General features: G+C 45.9%; 1 protein-coding gene across 1 annotated transcript in view; it reads right to left on the reverse strand.

Moving 5' to 3' along the window:
• Positions 1 to 21,576, reverse strand: part of CROCC2 (ciliary rootlet coiled-coil, rootletin family member 2) — a 1,301,560-nt gene that overhangs the window by 636,334 nt on the left and 643,650 nt on the right. The window contains exon 21 of the mRNA XM_078665477.1: positions 20,688 to 20,867. Coding sequence (XP_078521603.1) covers positions 20,688 to 20,867 — 180 coding nt within the window. The remainder of the gene's footprint in view (positions 1 to 20,687; positions 20,868 to 21,576) is intronic.

Below are 21,576 nucleotides of genomic sequence, written 5' to 3' on the forward strand. Positions count from 1 at the left end.
CTACGAGATCCAGACTGGTCTTTATTAAACCTAGCGTGATTGGCTCACACACTTCTGAACATTTTTCGCGCCAGAACTGAGAGCTAATGGTTGAACGAACAGCATAGAAACGCTTTTTGCGTATTTCAAGTAAGTTGAAATAAGAAATGACAGCGTCAGATATGTTGCCAATGATGGGTATGATAGAAAAGAACAGTGGTTTCATGTTCGTTTTAACTTTTTCAGATAAATATCCTGGCGATAGGATTACACGCACAACAAGTGAGATATATGTGATTTTCTTGCTGCATGTATACACTATAAAGGGGAGCACTGCATGCGTATGACATATATTACTTATGAAACTATGGTTTAGTATGGAGTTTTGTTTATTGTACTTGGGAAACTTATAGATTTTATTTTCATCTTGCTTCTAGCGTATGTCCCGGATGAAGGGCACATAGCCCGAAATGCATTGGACTATGATTTGTGCATAATGATACCGTCAAAAACACTGTTTATTTGTGACGAATGAAATATGAAAACAACGACAAATATATGATGAGAAAACATTAAATTAGAACATTACTTGAAGATTGATTTCTGGAATTATGTTAAACTCATGTTGAGAGTGGAGCGCCAAGGGATGCCTCTGATGGTTATTGGAGGCACTTGCTATGGTTTCATTTAAACGGTCGTCCTAGACGAGAGGCGACACCTGGGCTGCAAACCTCATTTACCTAGACAAGCTGATCACTAACGTACATTGAACTTAAATTGAAATTTGCTGTGCGACTAGCCAACTATCTATTGGTATACCTTTCTTCTTGTCCACGACCAGTCGGCACGCCACATTGATTAAAAGTACATATCTATTCTTAGTTGAAGAATTGACATTAGTTAAATTTTCACAATGCAGTATGATGAAATAGCCAAAAGCACGGAAGCAAGGGCAGAGACATTCGCTTTTAAAGAAGATGAAGCATCTAAAATCTATTCTTTGATAGGGGAACAAATTGACTCGACATCATCCAATAAGACTAAAGAACAGAATCTGAAACAACTTTTATATTTATCCAAGAGACATGTGAACCAAAAATTACATGCCAACACGTTAATCAAGTACCACAGACTTCAGCGTATACCTAGGGGACTGCGCATTGCTTTGAAACCTTCTCTGTGTAAAAATTCTCAGAAGTTCAGAGATAAATGGTACGCTATCCTGAATAAATGTTCGTTGGACTTAATCCTACTAATTATTGTAGAACTATCGGAAATCCTGAATGAATTACAAAAGGAAATAGACGAAACTACAGAAGAGTTATCATCTATGCTGACAACAGAAGAACTAGATACTCTCCTACGAGATGTTAAAGATCAAATTGAAAAACACACACAAGAGATTAATGAAAGAAAGATCCGTAAATTCAGACGTGATACGCTTGATTACAAGCTTGGAGAGGTGTACACATGGGCAGATGTGTACGCCCAACGAAGAAGAAACCGTCCATATGCGTCACACACAGATACATCCTCATCGGGGAGTGACACATCTAACAGACCAGGTTTTACCAATAGACAAGGGATGAAGAAACAACCGAATCTCCAAACTGAACCCCAGAGAGTGAGTGAACCGTCAACATCAATCACACCTAATGTTTCGGAAGTCTCTTTTTTAGAACAGGGTCACCAAGAATTCGAAGACTCAGGAGGGGAAAAAGAAGGACCACTCACCAGAAGCGTGACCTCCAAAGAACAGGGAAAAGCGACCATGAAAGAGAAAGAGAAGAAAAAACAACCGAAAACCAATTAGTCATAAATATCTCTGACTACACCTTGACAGAACAAGAACGCAAGCTACTACAGAAGGGTACTTCCTACGTTCCGACCACCAGAACTAATGCTCTAGAATTAGAAATTAGTTTTTTTAAACTAATGCGTAAGTTAAGACTACGACACTTTTTCAGTCAAGCACCTGACAAACAACCAAATGAAGATCAAGATCAACTCAAAGGATTAAGGCCTAGAAGCACTTTCATGGCACCTACTAGCCACAAAGCACTCGATCTGTTCGAGACTTTAGTGAGACAAGATCTATTGAAGATTAATTGCCAGACAAAACAAAGAGAGAACGTGACTAAAAAAGATCTGAATATTCTGAAAAAACTGTCAATGAACAAAGACATCATGCTTATTAAAGCCGATAAAGGAGGAGGAATCGTGATTATGAACACATCTATGTATAGACGAAAGGTGCAGGAACACATCAGTGATTCTAATACTTATGCACGACTTGAATATAATCCTACCAATGAATATCATATGACTCTTACAAAACTGATAGATAAAGCGGTCAATGAAGGCGTTATCACTGATAGAACAAGCAAATTTTTGAAAACTCCTTATCCAAAAAGTCCTGCGTTTTACATGACGCCAAAAATACACAAGAACCAACTTGATCCTCCATTGCGCCCGATTGTATCGACTAGACAAAGCTTCCATGAACCCATTGGTAAGTTCATTGACAGACTAATGCAACCGACAGTTCAAAAAATGGCAACATATATCCGAGACACTACGGATTTTTTGTCTAAATTGAATGCTCTAGATCTTGATGAACACGAATCCCTGATATTATGCACAGCAGATGTCAAATCATTGTATACTTCTATTCCGCACAACCTAGGGATTGAGGCAATGGAAGAGGCTATCTTATCCACGGAATATGATGGGAAACTTCAATCTTTCCTAATGGAGCTTACGATTTTTACGCTCTATCACAGTTACTTTAAATACGAGAATACTTGGTACCAACAGCTAATTGGAACGAGCATGGGAAACAGCGCAGCCCCGGTCTACGCGAATCTGTTCATGAAAATGTATGAAACCCAACATATCTTGAGCAAAGTAGAATGGCAGGACAATCTGAAGTTATTTGTACGTTATATTGATGACGTGTTCATTCTATGGAAGGCCAGTTCAGAACTATTGGAACTAGCTCTAGACGAGCTGAACAGACAAGAAGAAAGAATTCAATTCACCTGGGAGATCTCATCCAAATCAGTGACCTTTCTGGATGTCCGAATCATTTTGAATAATGGAAAAATTGAAACTGAAATGTTTCGGAAAGCAACAGACAAGAATAACACGCTTCACTATTATAGTTTTCATCAGGAATCACTGAAAAGAAATTTACCTACATCACAAATGATGCGAGCTAAACGCATCACTTCAGATCCCCAGAAAGCTACAATGAACATCAAGCTCATGGGAGAGAGATTTCTTAATAGGGGTTACCCGGAACCTTTGATATTGCAAGCTACACACAAAGTGGAGACCATGCAAAGGAAAGACTTACTAACAGTCAAACAGAAGTTAGTACAAGATAGAATGACAATCGTTTCTAAATATTCTACCTCAAGCTTCAAATTCAAAAAGATCATTACCAATCATTGGAAAATACTGAAGGCAGAACCGGATTTCCAACAAACTTTCCAAAATCCACCTATCTTTGCATTTACCAGAAACAAAAACTTTGGGGAAATGTTGAAACATACCACAATGGTTCAAAAGCAATACAGAGGCACTCGCCCTTGTTTACAATGTGGGAACTGCAACAGTATCATAAGAGGTAATCACATAACCCATCCCACGAAAGGTCACAAAATCAGGTTGAAAGTGAATGCCACATGTGATAGTATGAATTTGATCTACATGCTGAAGTGCCCATGTGGCAAAACATATGTCGGAAAAACTGAACGTAAAATCAAAACGAGACTAAATGAGCATAAATCTAATATTCGTACCAAGAGCTTAAAGTCTACCATCGCTACGCATTTCATAGAGGCCAACCACAATATCTCTCAACTACAATTTGTGGTACTTGAAACTGTTGAAAAAATAGAAGGAAGAGACAATAATCGTTTTCTTCTACAAAGAGAAAATCATTGGATTTATTTATTGAACTCGAGTAAGCCCTTTGGGCTTAATGAGCGCATTGAATTTTTATGTTATCTGTGAAATACTATTTAGTCATATTGGTTATGTTGCCTGAGCCAAGCGTTCCACATTTATTATTTTTAAATAGCTTTATTGCAATATGAATATGTATGCATATAATACATGTAAGGTAAGCCTTCGTAATGATATTTGTAAACAACCCATGCCTGCCTCTGATTGGCCGGTTGGTAAGCATGTGACAGTTAATCGGAACGTATTGAAATCAGCCATACTACGAGATCCAGACTGGTCTTTATTAAACCTAGCGTGATTGGCTCACACACTTCTGAACATTTTTCGCGCCAGAACTGAGAGCTAATGGTTGAACGAACAGCATAGAAACGCTTTTTGCGTATTTCAAGTAAGTTGAAATAAGAAATGACAGCGTCAGATATGTTGCCAATGATGGGTATGATAGAAAAGAACAGTGGTTTCATGTTCGTTTTAACTTTTTCAGATAAATATCCTGGCGATAGGATTACACGCACAACAAGTGAGATATATGTGATTTTCTTGCTGCATGTATACACTATAAAGGGGAGCACTGCATGCGTATGACATATATTACTTATGAAACTATGGTTTAGTATGGAGTTTTGTTTATTGTACTTGGGAAACTTATAGATTTTATTTTCATCTTGCTTCTAGCGTATGTCCCGGATGAAGGGCACATAGCCCGAAATGCATTGGACTATGATTTGTGCATAATGATACCGTCAAAAACACTGTTTATTTGTGACGAATGAAATATGAAAACAACGACAAATATATGATGAGAAAACATTAAATTAGAACATTACTTGAAGATTGATTTCTGGAATTATGTTAAACTCATGTTGAGAGTGGAGCGCCAAGGGATGCCTCTGATGGTTATTGGAGGCACTTGCTATGGTTTCATTTAAACGGTCGTCCTAGACGAGAGGCGACACCTGGGCTGCAAACCTCATTTACCTAGACAAGCTGATCACTAACGTACATTGAACTTAAATTGAAATTTGCTGTGCGACTAGCCAACTATCTATTGGTAGTATGCATTTGAGCATGAGGAGGAATTGAGTGGAGTGGTGAGTGGAAGAAAGGGTTTCAAAAAGGAAGTCTTCTTCTAAAGGTTTTGTATGAAGGTCCACCATGTGGAATAGGGCTACTCTACCAACAAGCTCCTGATAGGATGTAGAATCCTCCATAGGAGAAGGACGGGTAGGGTACAGGTCAGGGTCTGTGTCTGCCGGTGGGTCTGCATCATAGAAGTCCCATGGGTCACCCTGAGGAGGGATGTCATATGTATCGTCCCCTGCCCATTGCCGGCCGATGTCTGAATCAGGAGACCCCTCAGTGTGATATCAAGGGGGTCCCATAGAGGTGAAGGTGGTGAAGGCTACGGAACAGGGTGAGGGGATGGTTAAGAGTGGGGTAAAGGGCTGGTTGCCCTATCCACCTTCTTTCGCTGGTTTGCTGGAAATGGAACGTCCAAAGCAACCTCGAAGGACTGCTGGCGCTTGAAATCTGGAACAGCAGTAGACCCTGAAGGGCAGGCAAGGATCCAGCCCATATGGAGATGAATAACCAGGTGTTTCTGCCTTGCATCAATCTCTTCTTGCAGCTTGTGGACGATTGTTCTGACAGTGCCGGCACAGACGTCAGATTTGTCGGTCCATGTCATAGGTCTCGGCCCTAAGTGCCCCTTCGGTGCCAAGAGTCTGGTTGGCATTGAGGCAGATGTAGTCGGCAGTGCGAAGGGTTTCTTCAACGCTGAGCCAGAGCTGGATGGAGCATCTTAAGTAGTTTGTTGGTGCCGACCATGGCCGAAGAGGGTGGCGGTCTGAAGAACTGACTCTGATGTGCCAGTGTGGCTGTGTGCCCTTTGGTGGTGGGTTGTTTGACTTGAGAGCAGTATCTAGGGGGAAGGGGTGCCATACTCAGAGAGTGATGGGCTAGGGAAGATCTTTAATTTCCAGCTCAGAGCCATAGCTTCCCTCGGGGGAGAAAGCTTCTTCATCTGCGGACAAGTGCTGTGGATGAGGCTTCCCCTCGATGCCCTTGGGATTTGAAGAGGTCTGAAGAGTCATTGCTACTACTGCACGACATCTCGAGTTGACAGTTGCAAAGAGTCTTCTTGGAATGGAACGAGCAGCAGGTGTCCTCATTGTCCTCAGGTGAGAGGCACAAATTACAGACCTGATTGAGGTCACTTCAAGGATATTTTTTGCATGGAAGCTAGGACTGTAAACCATTCTATTCCACTTTGCGCTGTTCCACTCTATGCCACTGCAATCTACCCTGTGCCACTCCAGTGTACCCCACTGTACGTCAATGCACTCTACAACACTTTACTCAAGACCAATACACTTTATGCTACTGCATTTTACGCCAATCTACTCTGCACCACTGCACTGTACGCCACTATTCTACATCACTTTACTCTGCACCACTTTACGCCACTGCACTCTACACCAATGCACTCTAAGCCACCCTACTCTACACCACTCCACTCTACAACATTCAACTCTGAAACATTGCACTTTCTGCCACTGAAATCTTTGCTACTGCACTCTACGCCAATGCACTCTACACCACCACATTGTACGCCACTCTAATGTACTGTGCACACCTGCACTCTATGACACTGCATTCTATGCCTCTCTACTCTGTACCACTCTACTCTATTTCAGTGCCCTCTACCTTGCACCACTGCACTCAGTACCACTCCACTCTATGCTAACGCACTGTGTGCCACTGCACTCTAAGACACTGAATTCTGCTAGACTCTCCTCCATTGAACTCAACACCTCTCTACTTTGTACGACTGCATCCAATGCCACTGCGCTCTACTCTGCACCAACCAACTCTACTGCACTTTATTGGACTCTACACCACGCACTCTACACTAATTCAATCTATGCCACTACACTTTATGCCACTCTAATCTATTCTGCACCTTTGCACTCTACACCACCTGACACCTCTGCACTCTATCCTGCACCTCTCCAATCTACACTGCACTCCATGTCACTTCACTCTACTCTGAAACAATCTACTCTATGCTACTACACTCTATGCCACTCTACTCCACTCTGCACCACTCCACTCTATGCCACTGCACCCTACACCACTGCAATCGACTCTGCACTACACTACTCTAGAACACTGCACTCTATGCCAATGGACTCGGCACCACTGTACTTTATTGCAACTTCACTCTATGACACTCCACTCTACGACACTCTACTCCATGATACTCCACTCTGTGACGCGCCACTCCACTCTGCAACACTCTACTCCACTCTACGACACTACTTCACTCTACAATGCTCTACACAACTCCCTCTACACCACTCTAGGCCACTTTACTCCCCTGTATTCTATGACACTACTCCACAATGTTCCACTCTACACCACCCACCCCACTCTACTCTACACCACTTGACTCTACGACACTCTACTACACTAAAAGCCATTCCACCCTCATGCATGACTCCACTCGATGCCACGCCACTCTAGTCTGCTCTATGTCACTCTACTCAACAACACCCTACACCACTCTACACAACACCCTCTATACCACTCCACTTTACACCACCCCACAACACTCTATGCCACTCTCCTCTACAATGCTCTCCTCTACTTTGATTATCTACTCACTGTACTCTACTCTATACCCTATCACTATACAACACTCTACTTCCTCCACGGCACTAAACAATACTCTACACCACTCCACTCCATGCCATTCACATCTTCTCTCCACCACTTCACGCCACTCCCCAACTCTCTATGCCACTCCATAACACTCTACACAACTCTCCTTTACCCTACTAACTTTTAGCCATGCTGAACAGCAGCCACGCTGGTGTACACCATGGCTAAAACATATTGGCAAAGCCAATAGCTCTTGCATAGGTGCAACCTATTGGCTTTGCCAATACTTGGTAATTTTTATTTTCTTAGTCTGTCAACATTTGCGAACATTGCTAGGAAAAAAATTCAGAGCATGATGTTTAGAGTAGTGTGCATGTGCACTCATGGTCTTTTGCACGTTGACGCTCAGTTTGGGTTTGCTGACTTTTTTCAATATATACATTATTTAGACTTGCACTCAAGAAACTCACATTTTCCCTTGTACCTTCAAAACCGAGGAACAGATTTTCACCAAACCAAGATAAACTGAGTGTAAATTACACCAACCTGGCATGTCAAAAGAACTTTGCCCAACGAAGTGCCTTTACTTGGTGTGGTGTAACTCTTTTCGGTAGTTTGAGAAATTAGTGTTGGAAAAGTATTCCCGTTTTTGCAAGAAGAGGTTACATTTTAGAGTCATCCGAATCATTATTTCCCGGACTCACCATATTAAAAGCAAACTGTGATGCATGGTGGACTCGAGATTTCAGCAGCAGATTCACAATTCTGAAGCACTCTGACTGGCTGTACATCTCAGAGCAATGTCTGTTGCAGCAACCATTACCAAACATGGAGCACTGAGCACCTTGTTGAGAAACAATAACAAGCATTTGCAATGTATTCGGTCTCGCCTTTGGGACCTTATAAGTATTTAGTTGTGCAGCACATTAGCCTGGGTGCTGAAACATCTACTGTTCTTTAACATGGAGGGAAGGTAAGCACCAAAATGCATGACTCACATGGAGAGAAATATTGCAGTTCAGCAGGAAATGGTATAGTCCAAGCTCTGTTTTTAATATAAAATCAGGGCCTTCGGTGGTCATATCACTGGAAATACAAGATTTGAAAAAAAAATTATTGTCTACCGGTGCTCGTGGAAGACAATTTTTATGGACTGGAATCTTGAGAATGCTAAAGTGATTCTGGTATTTTACTGACCTCTGCTGGTCGTTTTCTATCAAGAAAGTTAAATAGAGGCGGTTGCCAGAAGAATAAAAAAATAAAATGCCCCTCAGCAGAAAGCAATTCTGGTATTTTACTGACCTCTGCTGGTTGTTTTTTATCAAGACAGTTAAATAGAGGCAGTTGAACAGAAAAGAAGGCCCCAAGTGGAAGCTGACAAGTCCTAGAACTGATCGCCAGAGCACACAAAGTACATACACATATAAGTATATACTAAAGTATATACAAGAGGTCTTGAATGCTCAACCTAAAAATATAAAGAAATAAAGGGACTGGGTGAAACTAATCTGACCCGAAGTCCACCATCTGCAATATATATAGATGATATATAAATCTATGGATTGGAGAATTCCATGCTGAATGGTGGATTTGCAAATCCTAGACCCATCCTTGGTGCTTAGGATCCGGTGAGGGTCCAAGATTCGTTAATCCAGCAGATTTGCGAATCCTTTGCAAAACTGGAAAAAGTATTCAAGACACTATTGCTGCACTGGACCAACACATTATAAAAACACTTATAGTGCCATTTGTTCAGTCCAAATGAGGAGAGTGCCTGACAAGGCGGTCAGTGAAAAGTCCTTTAGTCAGAAAAGGAAAACTGAATGAGCTATGTGGGGGCAGGGGAAACAACCACTGACTGGGGGTCTGATAAGGGGGAGCCTAAAGGGACCCCCCCCATTTTCCCCAAGGAAATAAAAGTAACTTTTGTTAAAGGGTTTGCTGTGGGGCTCACTAACTCTGACATGGGCTCTTAGGCCCATGGACGTCAATTCGCCAAAATGCTAGGTGCAGCAGAAGTGACAACATACACCATGTGACCTCATGTGACATCACAGGAAGTGACATCACCTCACCTTTAACACCCAAGGAGCGAGGGATGACTAACATTTCTTTTGGCCCTATAGAAATAAGTCAGGTAGCAGCACAAGAACTCTAGCACATGTGGAGCAGCGCCGTGCATGCGTGCCGCTATGTGTTTATTTTAGGACAGTGCACTGTGCACTTCTCCGGATGGGCCAGAGTACACTGCTCCAGCTTTTGTGTCCCTGGCACTCCAATGCATTCATATCAGATCCCATGCAGATGTTCCTGCCGGGTTACAGACAGTGAGTGTCAGATAATGAGAATGTCATTGCCTGGACATTTGTACTACTCACAGCCAGGACAAAAAGCAGTAGCAATCACGAGGATGCATAACAGCACATACCAGAACGGGAGCCTGAAGTCGCTCTCTGTGTAGAATTTACAAGCAAGGCTAGCGTCCCTTTGAGGCCTGCAGTGCAAATAGAAGCCTGCTGCAGACAGGATAACTTCAACTTGCCTTTCTGTCTCAGACTGTCCGGAGCTAAAATGGGATCCAGCAGCGCCAGCATTAAGTTGCGCAGGAAGCAGACACCACAAGTTGAGTCTGCGCAGTGTGTCTTAAGTCCTGGTGACAAACAGAGCAGACTTGATTACTTGCCGTCCCACACTCAAGCCTCTACCACACCCTTTCCCAACTCATCACAGAGTGTGGGTCCCACCCCCACCCTGTGACGAGTTGGGAAATGGTGGAGTGACAAGGCTCTCCACTACCTGATTGACGTGGAGGCTTAGCGCTACAGGGCTTGAGTCCGAAACACCCAGGGTTAGCTTTACCTCCTCTTCATCAGGGGGTGGAGACTGATCCTTGATGCCCAGTCTTTGTCAAGCTGATGACCTCACAGGCCTCAGGGCTGTGAGATTGTCTAGCCCAGGGGAGCAAGTAGGAAAAGAGCCAGCCCATGAAGTGTCACGCTGCACGCACTAGTGCACATGATGAAAGACAGCAACAGTGAGTCATGAGTGGCAGACAGTACTCCTACGATTGCTTTCATTTTTACGGCAAATGTAAAGAGAGTGGAGCTCCGACACCCACACGCAGAAACCATCACCAGTCTAATCCGTTTCCCTGTTGTGTTTTTTAGGTCGAGCCTGGGAAGTGCATGCGCTGCTCTGCGAGGCATGCTGTATTGAGGTAAGGACTTGAAGCTTCACCCACATCTTTCATTGGCTTGTGTCATTGTTCACTGTAAACTGTGGCTGTCCATTGCTCAAAAAGGGTTAGTAGTCCCTCCTTAGTAGCGCCTTTTCTCCCTTTGTAACCTCCCATGGTGACATCCCGTTACTTGTGTTGTTGCTCAGTAAGCTTTAATTACAGCCTCCAAGCACTATTTCTCAAACAGCTTTGTCCTTCCTGTTGTTGCAGGCAGGACACGCTCTCTCCTGACGCTTTAAAAATTTTTTATAGCACACATTTGCAATGCAATAGGTCACGCTTTTGTGAGAGTTTAAGCTATTGGCATTGTAAATGGCAATGCCTTTTATTTATCTGTTTTAAAAACAACACATGAATAAAAGTAATTTCCAATTACAATGCCAATAGCTCAAACTCTTGCAAATGCGAGGGCTATTGCATTGCAAATGCTTGCTGAGCTCTGAGACGGAGGAGGCAGTAGCCACAGGAAGGCAGGGATCATGACGCCAGGCCGTGTGTTTCAAAAGCAGGAAGGAGGAGGAGGTAGCTGCATCCAAAACAGACCTTGTTCTTTAAATGTACAGCAAGGGAGGAGGAGCTACGTGTCGAGCATGATGGCCGCCTAGGACCTCGGCTCCGCGTAGCTCGCCCCCCAGCTCGGTGATCCTGTGAAAAATCCTGACGTTGGAGTGCTTCACCCGCTTTCTGCGGTGCCGCTGAAGTTCCGATTGTTTTTCCGGTCCCGCTGCGGTGACAGGGACCGGAGTTATGCCGTGAGAGAGTTGGGGCCTGTGACGCGGACGAGCCCGGGGACCCGCGTGACACTAGTGGCCGGAGTGCAGTGCGACAACAACGGCGCCGGCGACCGAAAGTGCCCGGGCCGGCCCGTGAGAAGAGGAGGAGGACGGAATTTGAGCAGCGAAGATTATTGCCCTCAAGCTGTAGTACTGCTGGGGGTCCTGATTGAGCCTCCGGTCCCGCTGTGGTGATGGGGACCGGAGTAGAGCCGAGTCTGAGCGGCGCCCTGGAGGGCAGAAGGGGACGGGGTGCAGCGTGAAGCTGGTGGCTGGGGAGCTGTGGGTCTGCCGCGGGGCTGGAGACCAGAAGTTTCCGGACCGGCCCGCGGGAGGAGGACAGACGAGACCGGTGGAGTCAGGGGTGCAGGGCCGGTTCGTTCCCCCTCCCCCCCTCCCGTACCGAGGGAAACAAATCCGGGAGCAGCGTTGCTACCAGCGGGGGGCGGTGGTGGCCCGGAGGGTGCGAGTTGCACCAACAGGACTGGCTGTCTTTGTCTCTGGGGCTCCAGGTGGCCTGATTGACCCGGTCGCGACGTCGGCCCACAAAATAGCGTTAAGAGTCCCCCGTGGCTCCCCGGTCCACACGCCCTTTGGAAAGACGAGCATTGTTTGGGCACATCGCCTGGTTATTGTTGCCACCCCGTGCCTGATCATCAACTCGGACCACTGGGACCTGAGGATCGCTAGTGGGCGCCCCAGTATATTGGGCAATTTGGTGAAGACCCTGAGCTGCTGTGGGCGTGGTCCATCTGGGCGGTATTTGCGTGGTGGCTTCAGTGACCTGCTCCCATACTATGGACGGTCGTTTCCTTTGAGAGACTCCATCTGGCACAATCGGCCTCAGGCGGTGATCTCGTACAGCGAGGGGAGCGGGTCCACTTGTGGGGCCAGACCTGACCTGGGACCCACAAATCTATATATAGCTGGAGCAGCGAGACCCACCGGGGAGCGACCAACATGGCGGCCAGGGGGGATCCTGACAAGACACTGCCCAGATCCTCTAGAGGTACTAAGCAGGACCAATCCAACAAATTGGACCGATACACTATGCCTACAGGATCACTGGTGGAGGCGAAAAGGTCACAAATAACAAGTGGAGACTCCTCGGACGCGCCGACGGAACTAACGTTGTCAGATGTGATGGCGGCTAATGAAGGAGTCCAGGCATCGTTAGGGCAGAAAATGGAGTCTCTTGACAGCAAACTAGACATGGTAACAATAGAAGTCAACCGTATCCGAGCGGACCTCACAAAAGAAAACGAGAAGGTCAAATCATTGGACATAAAGAATGCCAGCCTGATTGATGATATGACGCAGCTTCAGCAGGAGGTACGTGATCTTAAAGCCTCCTGGGCCTTGACGGATAGGAAGCTAGACGATTTTGAAGGGAGGGCCAGACGGAACAATATACGCATCCTTGGGGTCCCTGAGAAAGCGGAAAACCCTGCCCCGGATCTATTTGTCGAGGATATTATTCTCAACCATCTTAAACCCAAGGGACTGGGGAATTTTTTTACTGTCGAACACGCTCACAGGGTGCCCGGGGGCAGGCCCAAGCCCGGTGCTCCTCCCAGTCCGATGATTGCGAGGGTCCTGAATTTCAGAGACCGAGAGGTAATACTACAGGCGGCCCGCACAGGGGGTCCCCTCCAATATGAAAATGCCTCACTCTCCTTCTATCCAGACTTTACACAACTCGTGCAGAACCAACGCCAAAGCTTCCTACCGGTAAAGAAGAAACTGAGATACAAGGGTTTGCGATATGGAATGATGTTCCCGGCGAGATTGAGAGTGGAGGCGGGGGGGAAAACCTGGTTCTTCGATAATCCTGAGGTGGTGGCAGATTGGATTCATGGCTTCCACTCGACTGAGTCGGAGAGGCATGGTCAGGAGGGAGAAGATGACCAGCAGGTGGATGAGTAATGACGGAGGGTGGGATTGAGACACTGAGACAATGGTCAATCAGGGGGCTGTCTCCGCTGTGGTATTGGGATGTAGACGCGGGCCGTGGAGAGCGGGAGGGTGACTCCGGAATGCCAGATTAATGTTTAGAACAGAGCTGGGGGGGTTACTATATTTAGTTAGAATGTTGAGTTTGACTGTGGGGCGACAGGCACACTGCCCGTTGGGGATGGGCGTAAGCAGGGGTGCAGGGAGGGAGAGGGGATCCAGGGTCGGCGAATCTTCTTTGGTTTAAGAATGCACAGTTTGGGGGTTTGTTTGAGTTTTGTTGATTTTATTTATTTAAAACATCAGGAGACAATGTTGCTAATGTGATGATTCTATACCAGTTCGATGGCCGATAGTGGGAGGAGGTCGGGGATTAACGTACTTAGCTGGAATGTGAATGGATTGGGAGACAAAATCAAAAGGGGTATGGTCAATCAGTTCATTCGGCGACACTCCCCAGACGTTGTGTTGCTGCAGGAGACACATCTCATCGGAGATAGGTGCTTGGCCCTTCATAGGGGGGGCTACAAATTTGTGGCACACGTGGGTTTTACGTCTGGGTCACGGGGGGTCGGTATTCTTCTTAGAAATTCCTTTCCTTTTGCCTTTCAAGCCACATGGTCAGATCAGAGAGGGAGGTATATAGGCATCTTGGGCCAATGGTAGGGAAGAACAACCACTTTTATGTCAATCTATGTCCCACCGGACCTGCAGACACGTTCCGAGACTTAGGAGCTATTTTCCTGACTTTGCCTCTGGGGACCCTCGTGCTGGGGGGAGATTTTAACGCAGTAGTCGATGGAGAGATAGACAGGAACCCAGCTAGCCTATTACGCCCAGTGCAGAGATGGCTGCCTGACTTCTTGGACACCACAGGACTGGTTGATTGCTGGCAGATGCGGAATCGGAGTGCTGCGTGTTATACGTACATCTCCCCGGCGCATCATAGCATGTCTAGAATAGACTACATACTAGTTCCGGCGGCCCAGGCTTGGGCCGTCAGGGAAGTGAGGCACATGGGGAGGGGCATCTCCGATCATTCCCCGTCTGGGCGCAGTCAGAGTTTGATCAATTCATGGCAGGCAGGATAGCTCCCCTTTGTCCTTGGCACTTTCAAGACCCAGTCATCAAGAAAGATATAGTCAAAGCGATGGATAGTTATTTTTTGGACTATCAGGGCACGGTGGACTCAGCACAGCCTTTATGGGAAGCGTTCAAGGCAGTAATATGGGGTGAGGCTTTATCACTCATTGCCATGAAAAAGAAAGAGAGGCAGGATGAGCTGGAGAAAGCAGAGGAGGCAGTGATAGCTCTAGACAGAGAGATTGCGGATGCGGTAACCCCGAGGGTCTTCACCGTCTCAAGTTAAAGCAGGATGAACTCTGTGGATTGGCAAGGGAGATGGCTAAGGCGCAGTTCAGAGAGACCCAGAGTAGAGTGTACGAGCATGGGGATAAGGCGGGAAAATTGATAGCGTGGCTGGAGAGACTAGAATGGGCGTCGAGATTGGTGCCTGAGTTGGGGGGAGAGGCCTCTGAGGCGATACTGGACCCACAGGCTATTGCAGATAGATTTGCCAACTACTACAGCGAGGTGTACCTTGCCGAGGGAGGGTTTTCGGAAGAAGATAATAAAGAGATGATCAGAGACATACAAATGCCCCGGCTCTCTGAGGAAGAGCAAGCTTATTTGGATTCCCCGCTAACCACGGACGAAGTAGCGCAGGCAATCAGAGGGGTTAATTCTGGAAAGGCGTCGGGGCCAAACGGCATCCCCATCGAACTTTATAAGCTGAATGCTAACAGACTTGCCCCATTCCTCCGCTCCATGTTTATAGAGAGTAAGGACACAGGGGAGCTCCCATATGACCAATGAATAGCTAATATAGTGGTTATCCACAAAGAGGGAAAACCTAGGGAGAGTTGCTTGTCGTATAGGCCCATCTCACTTCTAAACGCGGAGCCTAAAATACTGGACCAGTCTGGCTTTATGCCACGTCGTAACACAGCTCTTAATCTGCAGCGTCTACAAGAGCTCTTGGGAAGAGTCGCCACCATTCAGGAACTGGCCGTGGTGGTGTCCCTGGACGCCACCATGGCGTTTGACAGAGTTGAGTGGCCCTACCTTTTCGCGGTGCTGGAGAAGCCGGATTCGGACCGGAATTCATTGATTGGGTGCGTCTCCTCTACTCTGCCCCTCTGGCCCGAGTTGTGGTCAATAACCGTAAGTCCTCTGATTTCCCTCTGAGCAGAGGGACAAGACAGGGATGCCCACTGTCCCCGCTCCTGTTTGCTCTTGCACTAGAGCCATTGGCGGCCTGGGTTCGGCAGGATCGCTCTATACGCGGATTGGACCCTTGACTGGGAGGATAACATTTCGCTGTATGCGGACAACATTCTGCTTTACCTCACTAATCCCAGATCATCCTTGACATGCTTCCTTGATGTATTGACAGTTCCATGAAGATGAGGGATGCACACCTGATTCTTTCAATATTTCATCCAACTTTCTCTGTTTAATTCGTGTTAGCGTGCAGATTGGTAATGTGGCATGCCCAAATGCCACCAGGTACGACCATGGTAAATACAAATGGGACGCATTCATGCCCCAGCCAAATGCACAGCTTAGTGCCGTCCTTGCGACATTCAAAACTCTGTCAGTTATCTCCAAATTTTTCATTTTCAAACTTTTTGATTTTCTCATCTTTTTCAAGTTTTTTCTCAATCTCTTATTTTAGAATCCACGTGGGGTATGTGTGCCTATTTTCAATTTTCTTATATTTACTCTGTGCCCCTCCGGACCTCTTGAATAAATACGATTAATGCCAGGCTCATCTCAGGCAGTGTTTAATCCATAAAAACCCAATGCATTTCGGGCGACGCAGCGCCCTTCTTCGGGGGTCACTAGAAATAATAGAACATGTGCCAATTAATCATCCATTGGCAAATGAACAACTTATAGGTCGTGGTTGATTAAATCCGTGAGTTTTCTCACCCCACTGCTGATTAATGAGGGTAGAACACTGTGGGGTGAGAAAACTCACGGATTTAATCAACCACGACCTATAAGAATGATATAGGATTGACATGAACCGTTATGTAGAGGTGTCAGCTGGGTACATAATCAATATTCTGATAATAATCTGCGTGCAGTTGTTCATTTGCCTTTTTTAAATGCACATTTGACAATGGATGATTAATTGGCACATGTTCTATTATTTCTAGTGACCCCCGAAGAAGGGCGCTGCGTCGCCCGAAATGCATTGGGTTTTTATGGATTAAACACTGCCTGAGATGAGCCTGGCATTAATCGTATTTATTCAAGAGGTCCGGAGGGGCACAGAGTAAATATAAGAAAATTGAAAATAGGCACACATACCCCACGTGGATTCTAAAATAAGAGATTGAGAAAAAACTTGAAAAAGATGAGAAAATCAAAAAGTTTGAAAATGAAAAATTTGGAGATAACTGACAGAGTTTTGAATGTCGCAAGGACGGCACTAAGCTGTGCATTTGGCTGGGGCATGAATGTGTCCCATTTGTATTTTCCTTGATGTATTGGGCATTTTTGGGCGGTACTCGGGCTTTGCCATTAACTGGTCTAAGTTGGTGCTTTTCGTCCTGAAGGGAGACACACCGGTACTCCCCAGGGCCTGCCCTCTGCAGCTGGCACAGTCGAGCTTCCGATACCTTGGAGTCTGCATCTCCCTGGATCCGTTTCGCCAGTAATTTGACCCCCCCCCCCTTGCCCGCTTAAGAGGAGACGTGACGCGCTGGAAGGCACTTCCCCTGTCCCTTCTGGGCAGGGCGGTACTTTTCAAAATGCTAGCCTTACCCAGGTTCCTATATGCGTTACAGAATTCTAAGGACCTAGTGCCTACGTCCTATTTCCGGGAGGTGGAATCTCTACAGAGACAGTTACTTTGGGACGGCAGGCCTCGCATCGCATACTCAAAACTTACACTCCCCTGGTATGATGGGGGAATCGGACTGCCGTACCTTAATTAAATACTACTGGGCCTCCCAAATGGCTGCAATTCAATCGTGGGATATACGGGGCCCCTAATGACCCAGGCTATGCAATGGATCGCTGGTTGATGCCGGGGGAGACTACACCAGGGCGCTGTATGCAACACCCCATAGATTTCATCTCACGGGACCCACTGCGCATGCAGTCCAGGTCTGGCACACAGCCAATAAATACCTCGGATGGGAGGGGAAACTCACGCTTGCCACCCCCCTGTGGAGTGCGGAACAATTGGGGGGACTGTGGAGGTCGAAGGAATTCGACAAGTGGGACCTTATTGGCATCACTTCCATCGGAGATGTCTGGAAGGGTGACTCGATTCAGTCCTTTGACTCCTTGCGGTTGCAATACCAGCTTAACGATGGGGAGTGTTTCCGCTACCTTCAAATTCGGCATGCACTGCTTACTCATATCCCCCGTGGCTCGTCGCTTCCCGAGGCCTCCCCTCTGGAGGATAGAGTACTAGATGGACACATCCCAGAGAAGACGATCTCCCTGATATACAGGAAGCTGATAAACCACATGGGTGACCCCCTAGGGCATTATAGGGAGCAGTGGCAGGAAGAAGGCCTGGAGCTAGATGATGAGGACTGGCATACGGCTGTATCATCCCCACGAGTGGTGGCAATTCCCATGAGACTCCGATTAGTGCAGCTAAAAATCTTACATAGGTCATATGTCACTGGGCCAAGATTGGTCCATATGGGCCACTCTGAGAGGGGGGACTGTAGGAGAGGGTGTGCAGCGACAGGGTCGTTCCTGCATATACTGTGGCACTGCGTTAGGGTCCAGGAGTTCTGGGCGAAGGTCCATGACACGCTGCGAACGGTCCTGAACTCAGAGCTGGGTCTGGAGGCACGTAGGTGTATTTTAAATGTCTGGGAGCCAACGGACCTCAGTTCCTATCAGAAACAGTGGTTAACTCTGGCACTCATGATAGCCAAACGTAACGTGGCTGAATTGTGGGGAGCCAGCCAGCCCCCCCGGGTGGAGAAATGGAAGTAGGACTTGGACTAGAGCATGTTCAGGAAAAGGTAAGTGTATTTGGCGAGGGGCTGTCCCAGGAAGTGGAATAAAGTATGGGAGGCCTGGAATGCTTACAGGGGAGATATATGTACACCCCCGGTGGAGTCCAGTGAAGCCGAAGTGCGAGAGTCCCCCTAAGTCGACACCTGTGTTTAATTGCAATTAATGAAAGTATGGAAATGTCATCTGTTTATTGTGTTGCTTTGAAATCTGTCACCTGATGTTTATTGTTTCTTTATTGGTATTGCTTAATAAAAAGAACTTTTAGAAAAAATAAATGTACAGCAAATTTGCAAGATTTACAGCCCTGTTTACAACAGAGCTCTGTAAACCATTGAGCACAGGTGTCGAGAGCTCCAGCTTATAGATAGAACTAGTGCTCGCAAGCTTTGAGTAACAACACATTTAACAGGAGGAGTCCTTGAAAATAAGCGGAGATTTAAAAGCCCATATCCTGAATACAAAATGTATAGCAGAGACAGCGCAAGTGCTGCCTAGGTGAGACCTAAAAATTGTGATAACCCTGTCGGAGAGCTATCCAGCGACTCATTCAGGGAGTTGGCTGATTATTTTCCTTGAGCGTATGTTGCGCTGCCCCTGCTTAAAACAAAGCAAAGAGTCCCAGAGGAAGGCCTGGGGTAGAAAAGGGCAAGTCAAGGGGTCATAGCTGCAACCCCTGGCGACCCCAAAATGACGGCCATGCTTTAGGCCCATTCAGGCCTGTGAACCTTAGCTTAGCATCCGGTAACCCACTAAGGTTGTTGTGCCTTTATTGGACCTCCCAACGAGGTCTGGACACCATACTGGATATGCGGACCTGTGAGAGCGCCAACAAAACTGTATGCAGGTTTGTGAACCCAAATAGGGGTTCACGAACCCCACAAAAAAGAACAAACAAAAAATATATGTAAGGTTGGTATTGTAGTGTACAACCAAATAAAGTACCATTCTTATTTGAGCATGTCCGAATCTGCAAGCCTCTCAACTTATTAGAAAAAAAAGTCACATAGGTTCGTAGTTTTCCCTTTAATTTTGCACCTCATCAGAACTGCGTTACCCTTCTCACATTTGACCCTAAAAGGCTCTTATTTCTATAGGGGTATACTGTGATCTTATTAAAATTTCGAACTCTGAGAACAGCCGCAGAGGACCCTGATTTTGATGTCCTACTGGGGTGGAGGGAGGGGTATAGGACATAAAAGTTTTCTCAATATGCACCTACTGTCTGGAATTCTCTTTTTTTAACCTACTATGTAGAGCGACTCACTTGGCATTCACAAAGGGGTTAAAAACATAGGGGCATATTACCGAGGTGTGCGTTGCAAAACGCACAACGCACATCTCCGTATCGCCGGCTATCGCCGGATTTCATCGCCTAATTAGCGCGCAATTATCAATGCGCATCAGGCAGGCGATTAGAAATCCGGCGATAGTCGGCGATATGGCACATTAGCGCATGAAAACAAACGTTGTTTTCATGCGCTAATGTGGGCCTTGATAATATGGGGGGGGTGGATTCAGCTTTATGATCCACACCCCCATGTTAACAATGCCTAACGCCTGGTCGGAGCAGGCGTTGGGAGACCTGCGATAAATGAGTTTATCGCAGGTTTGTGTCTCCCAACGCCTGCCTTGGTAATAGGGTGTTCCCACCTCCAACCACATTTTACATGTGGTTGGACGTGGGAACGCCCACTTTGCATGTCATTAGCGATGTTTATCGCCGACATGCAAAGTGGGCTCGGCCCAGGCTTTAAAGTGCCCTTGGTAATAGGGCTCTAGCTGTATCGCCGCTTTCTCGGCACAATTCGCCGAGAAAGCGGCGATACTAGCCCTTGGTAATATGCCCCATAGTCCATTCTTTATATGACCACCAACAGCAAATATTGTGTTTAAGTAAGCCTGATAGTTCCATTAAGCCACTTTGATTGAAAATGCTTTCTCCAGAGCAACAAACATAACATGAAGTAAGAAAGGATTTTACTATGCACAGTCCACATTCTCGGCACGCTAGATTAATGTTTCCCAACCCTTTTTTCTGTCCCGCTGAACTTTACCTTTTGCTTCTCATTCTCAAGTTGAAGTAAACTTGCATCCCTTTCCTCCTGCAGACTAAGGATCTCTTCATTTAGATCCTGCTTCTCGGCTTCATATTGTGATAGGATCTCTTCTTTTTCCTGTTGCAGTCGGCGTATAGCATCCTCTTTCTCTTCACCCAGTGCAAAGAGAAGGCTTTCCTGATACCAGAAATTGTAAGGGCAAAGGCAAGAAAGATGCCCAGGAAGTGAGGGACAGAAAGAGCATAAAAATAAAAAGCAAAATGTGAAATAATTGATGTAAAAAGAAAAAACAGACCAGGATTATGGAGAAATTAGATTTAATTAGGCGAGAATCCGTAGGGTAGAGAGAACAAGGGAGTTAAAAAAAGAGTTGGGAAACAAGAGAGAAAGCAAAAAAGAGTGATTCAAAATTATTTATAACCTCAAACATATATCAACGACTTGTGGTTACTTTAGGACATGAGTTATAGTTAATTGAAATACATTTCAGTGGTTTTGTCAGTTTAAAATGGTATGTTATAACTGGTATTTTCCCCTAACTATAACATCAATGAAATGTGGATATAGTCATCTCAAATTAATTTATGACATAACTGATGACATCATCCAGTGAATGTGACATTGAGGTATCAACAAGTACACCTACAGCCAATTTTCTATCACCTCTTTAGTGCTAATGGGAGTAAACATTTGCAACATGCAGGACAAAGAACTTCTGTGAAAAGACCCACATTTAGTACAGCTTTCGCTTTTGTTTACTGGTATTTAGGTATGTAAGGAACGGTGCACAGACAAAATAGCGAGTTTTTTTCTCGACCGACATTAATATAGAGTTTTAAATATCGTAGGGACAGAATATCGACATCAAGAATATCGGTGACAAGAA

The sequence above is a fragment of the Lissotriton helveticus genome, chromosome 11, assembly GCF_964261635.1.
Source record: "Lissotriton helveticus chromosome 11, aLisHel1.1, whole genome shotgun sequence".
NCBI lineage: Eukaryota > Metazoa > Chordata > Amphibia > Caudata > Salamandridae > Lissotriton > Lissotriton helveticus.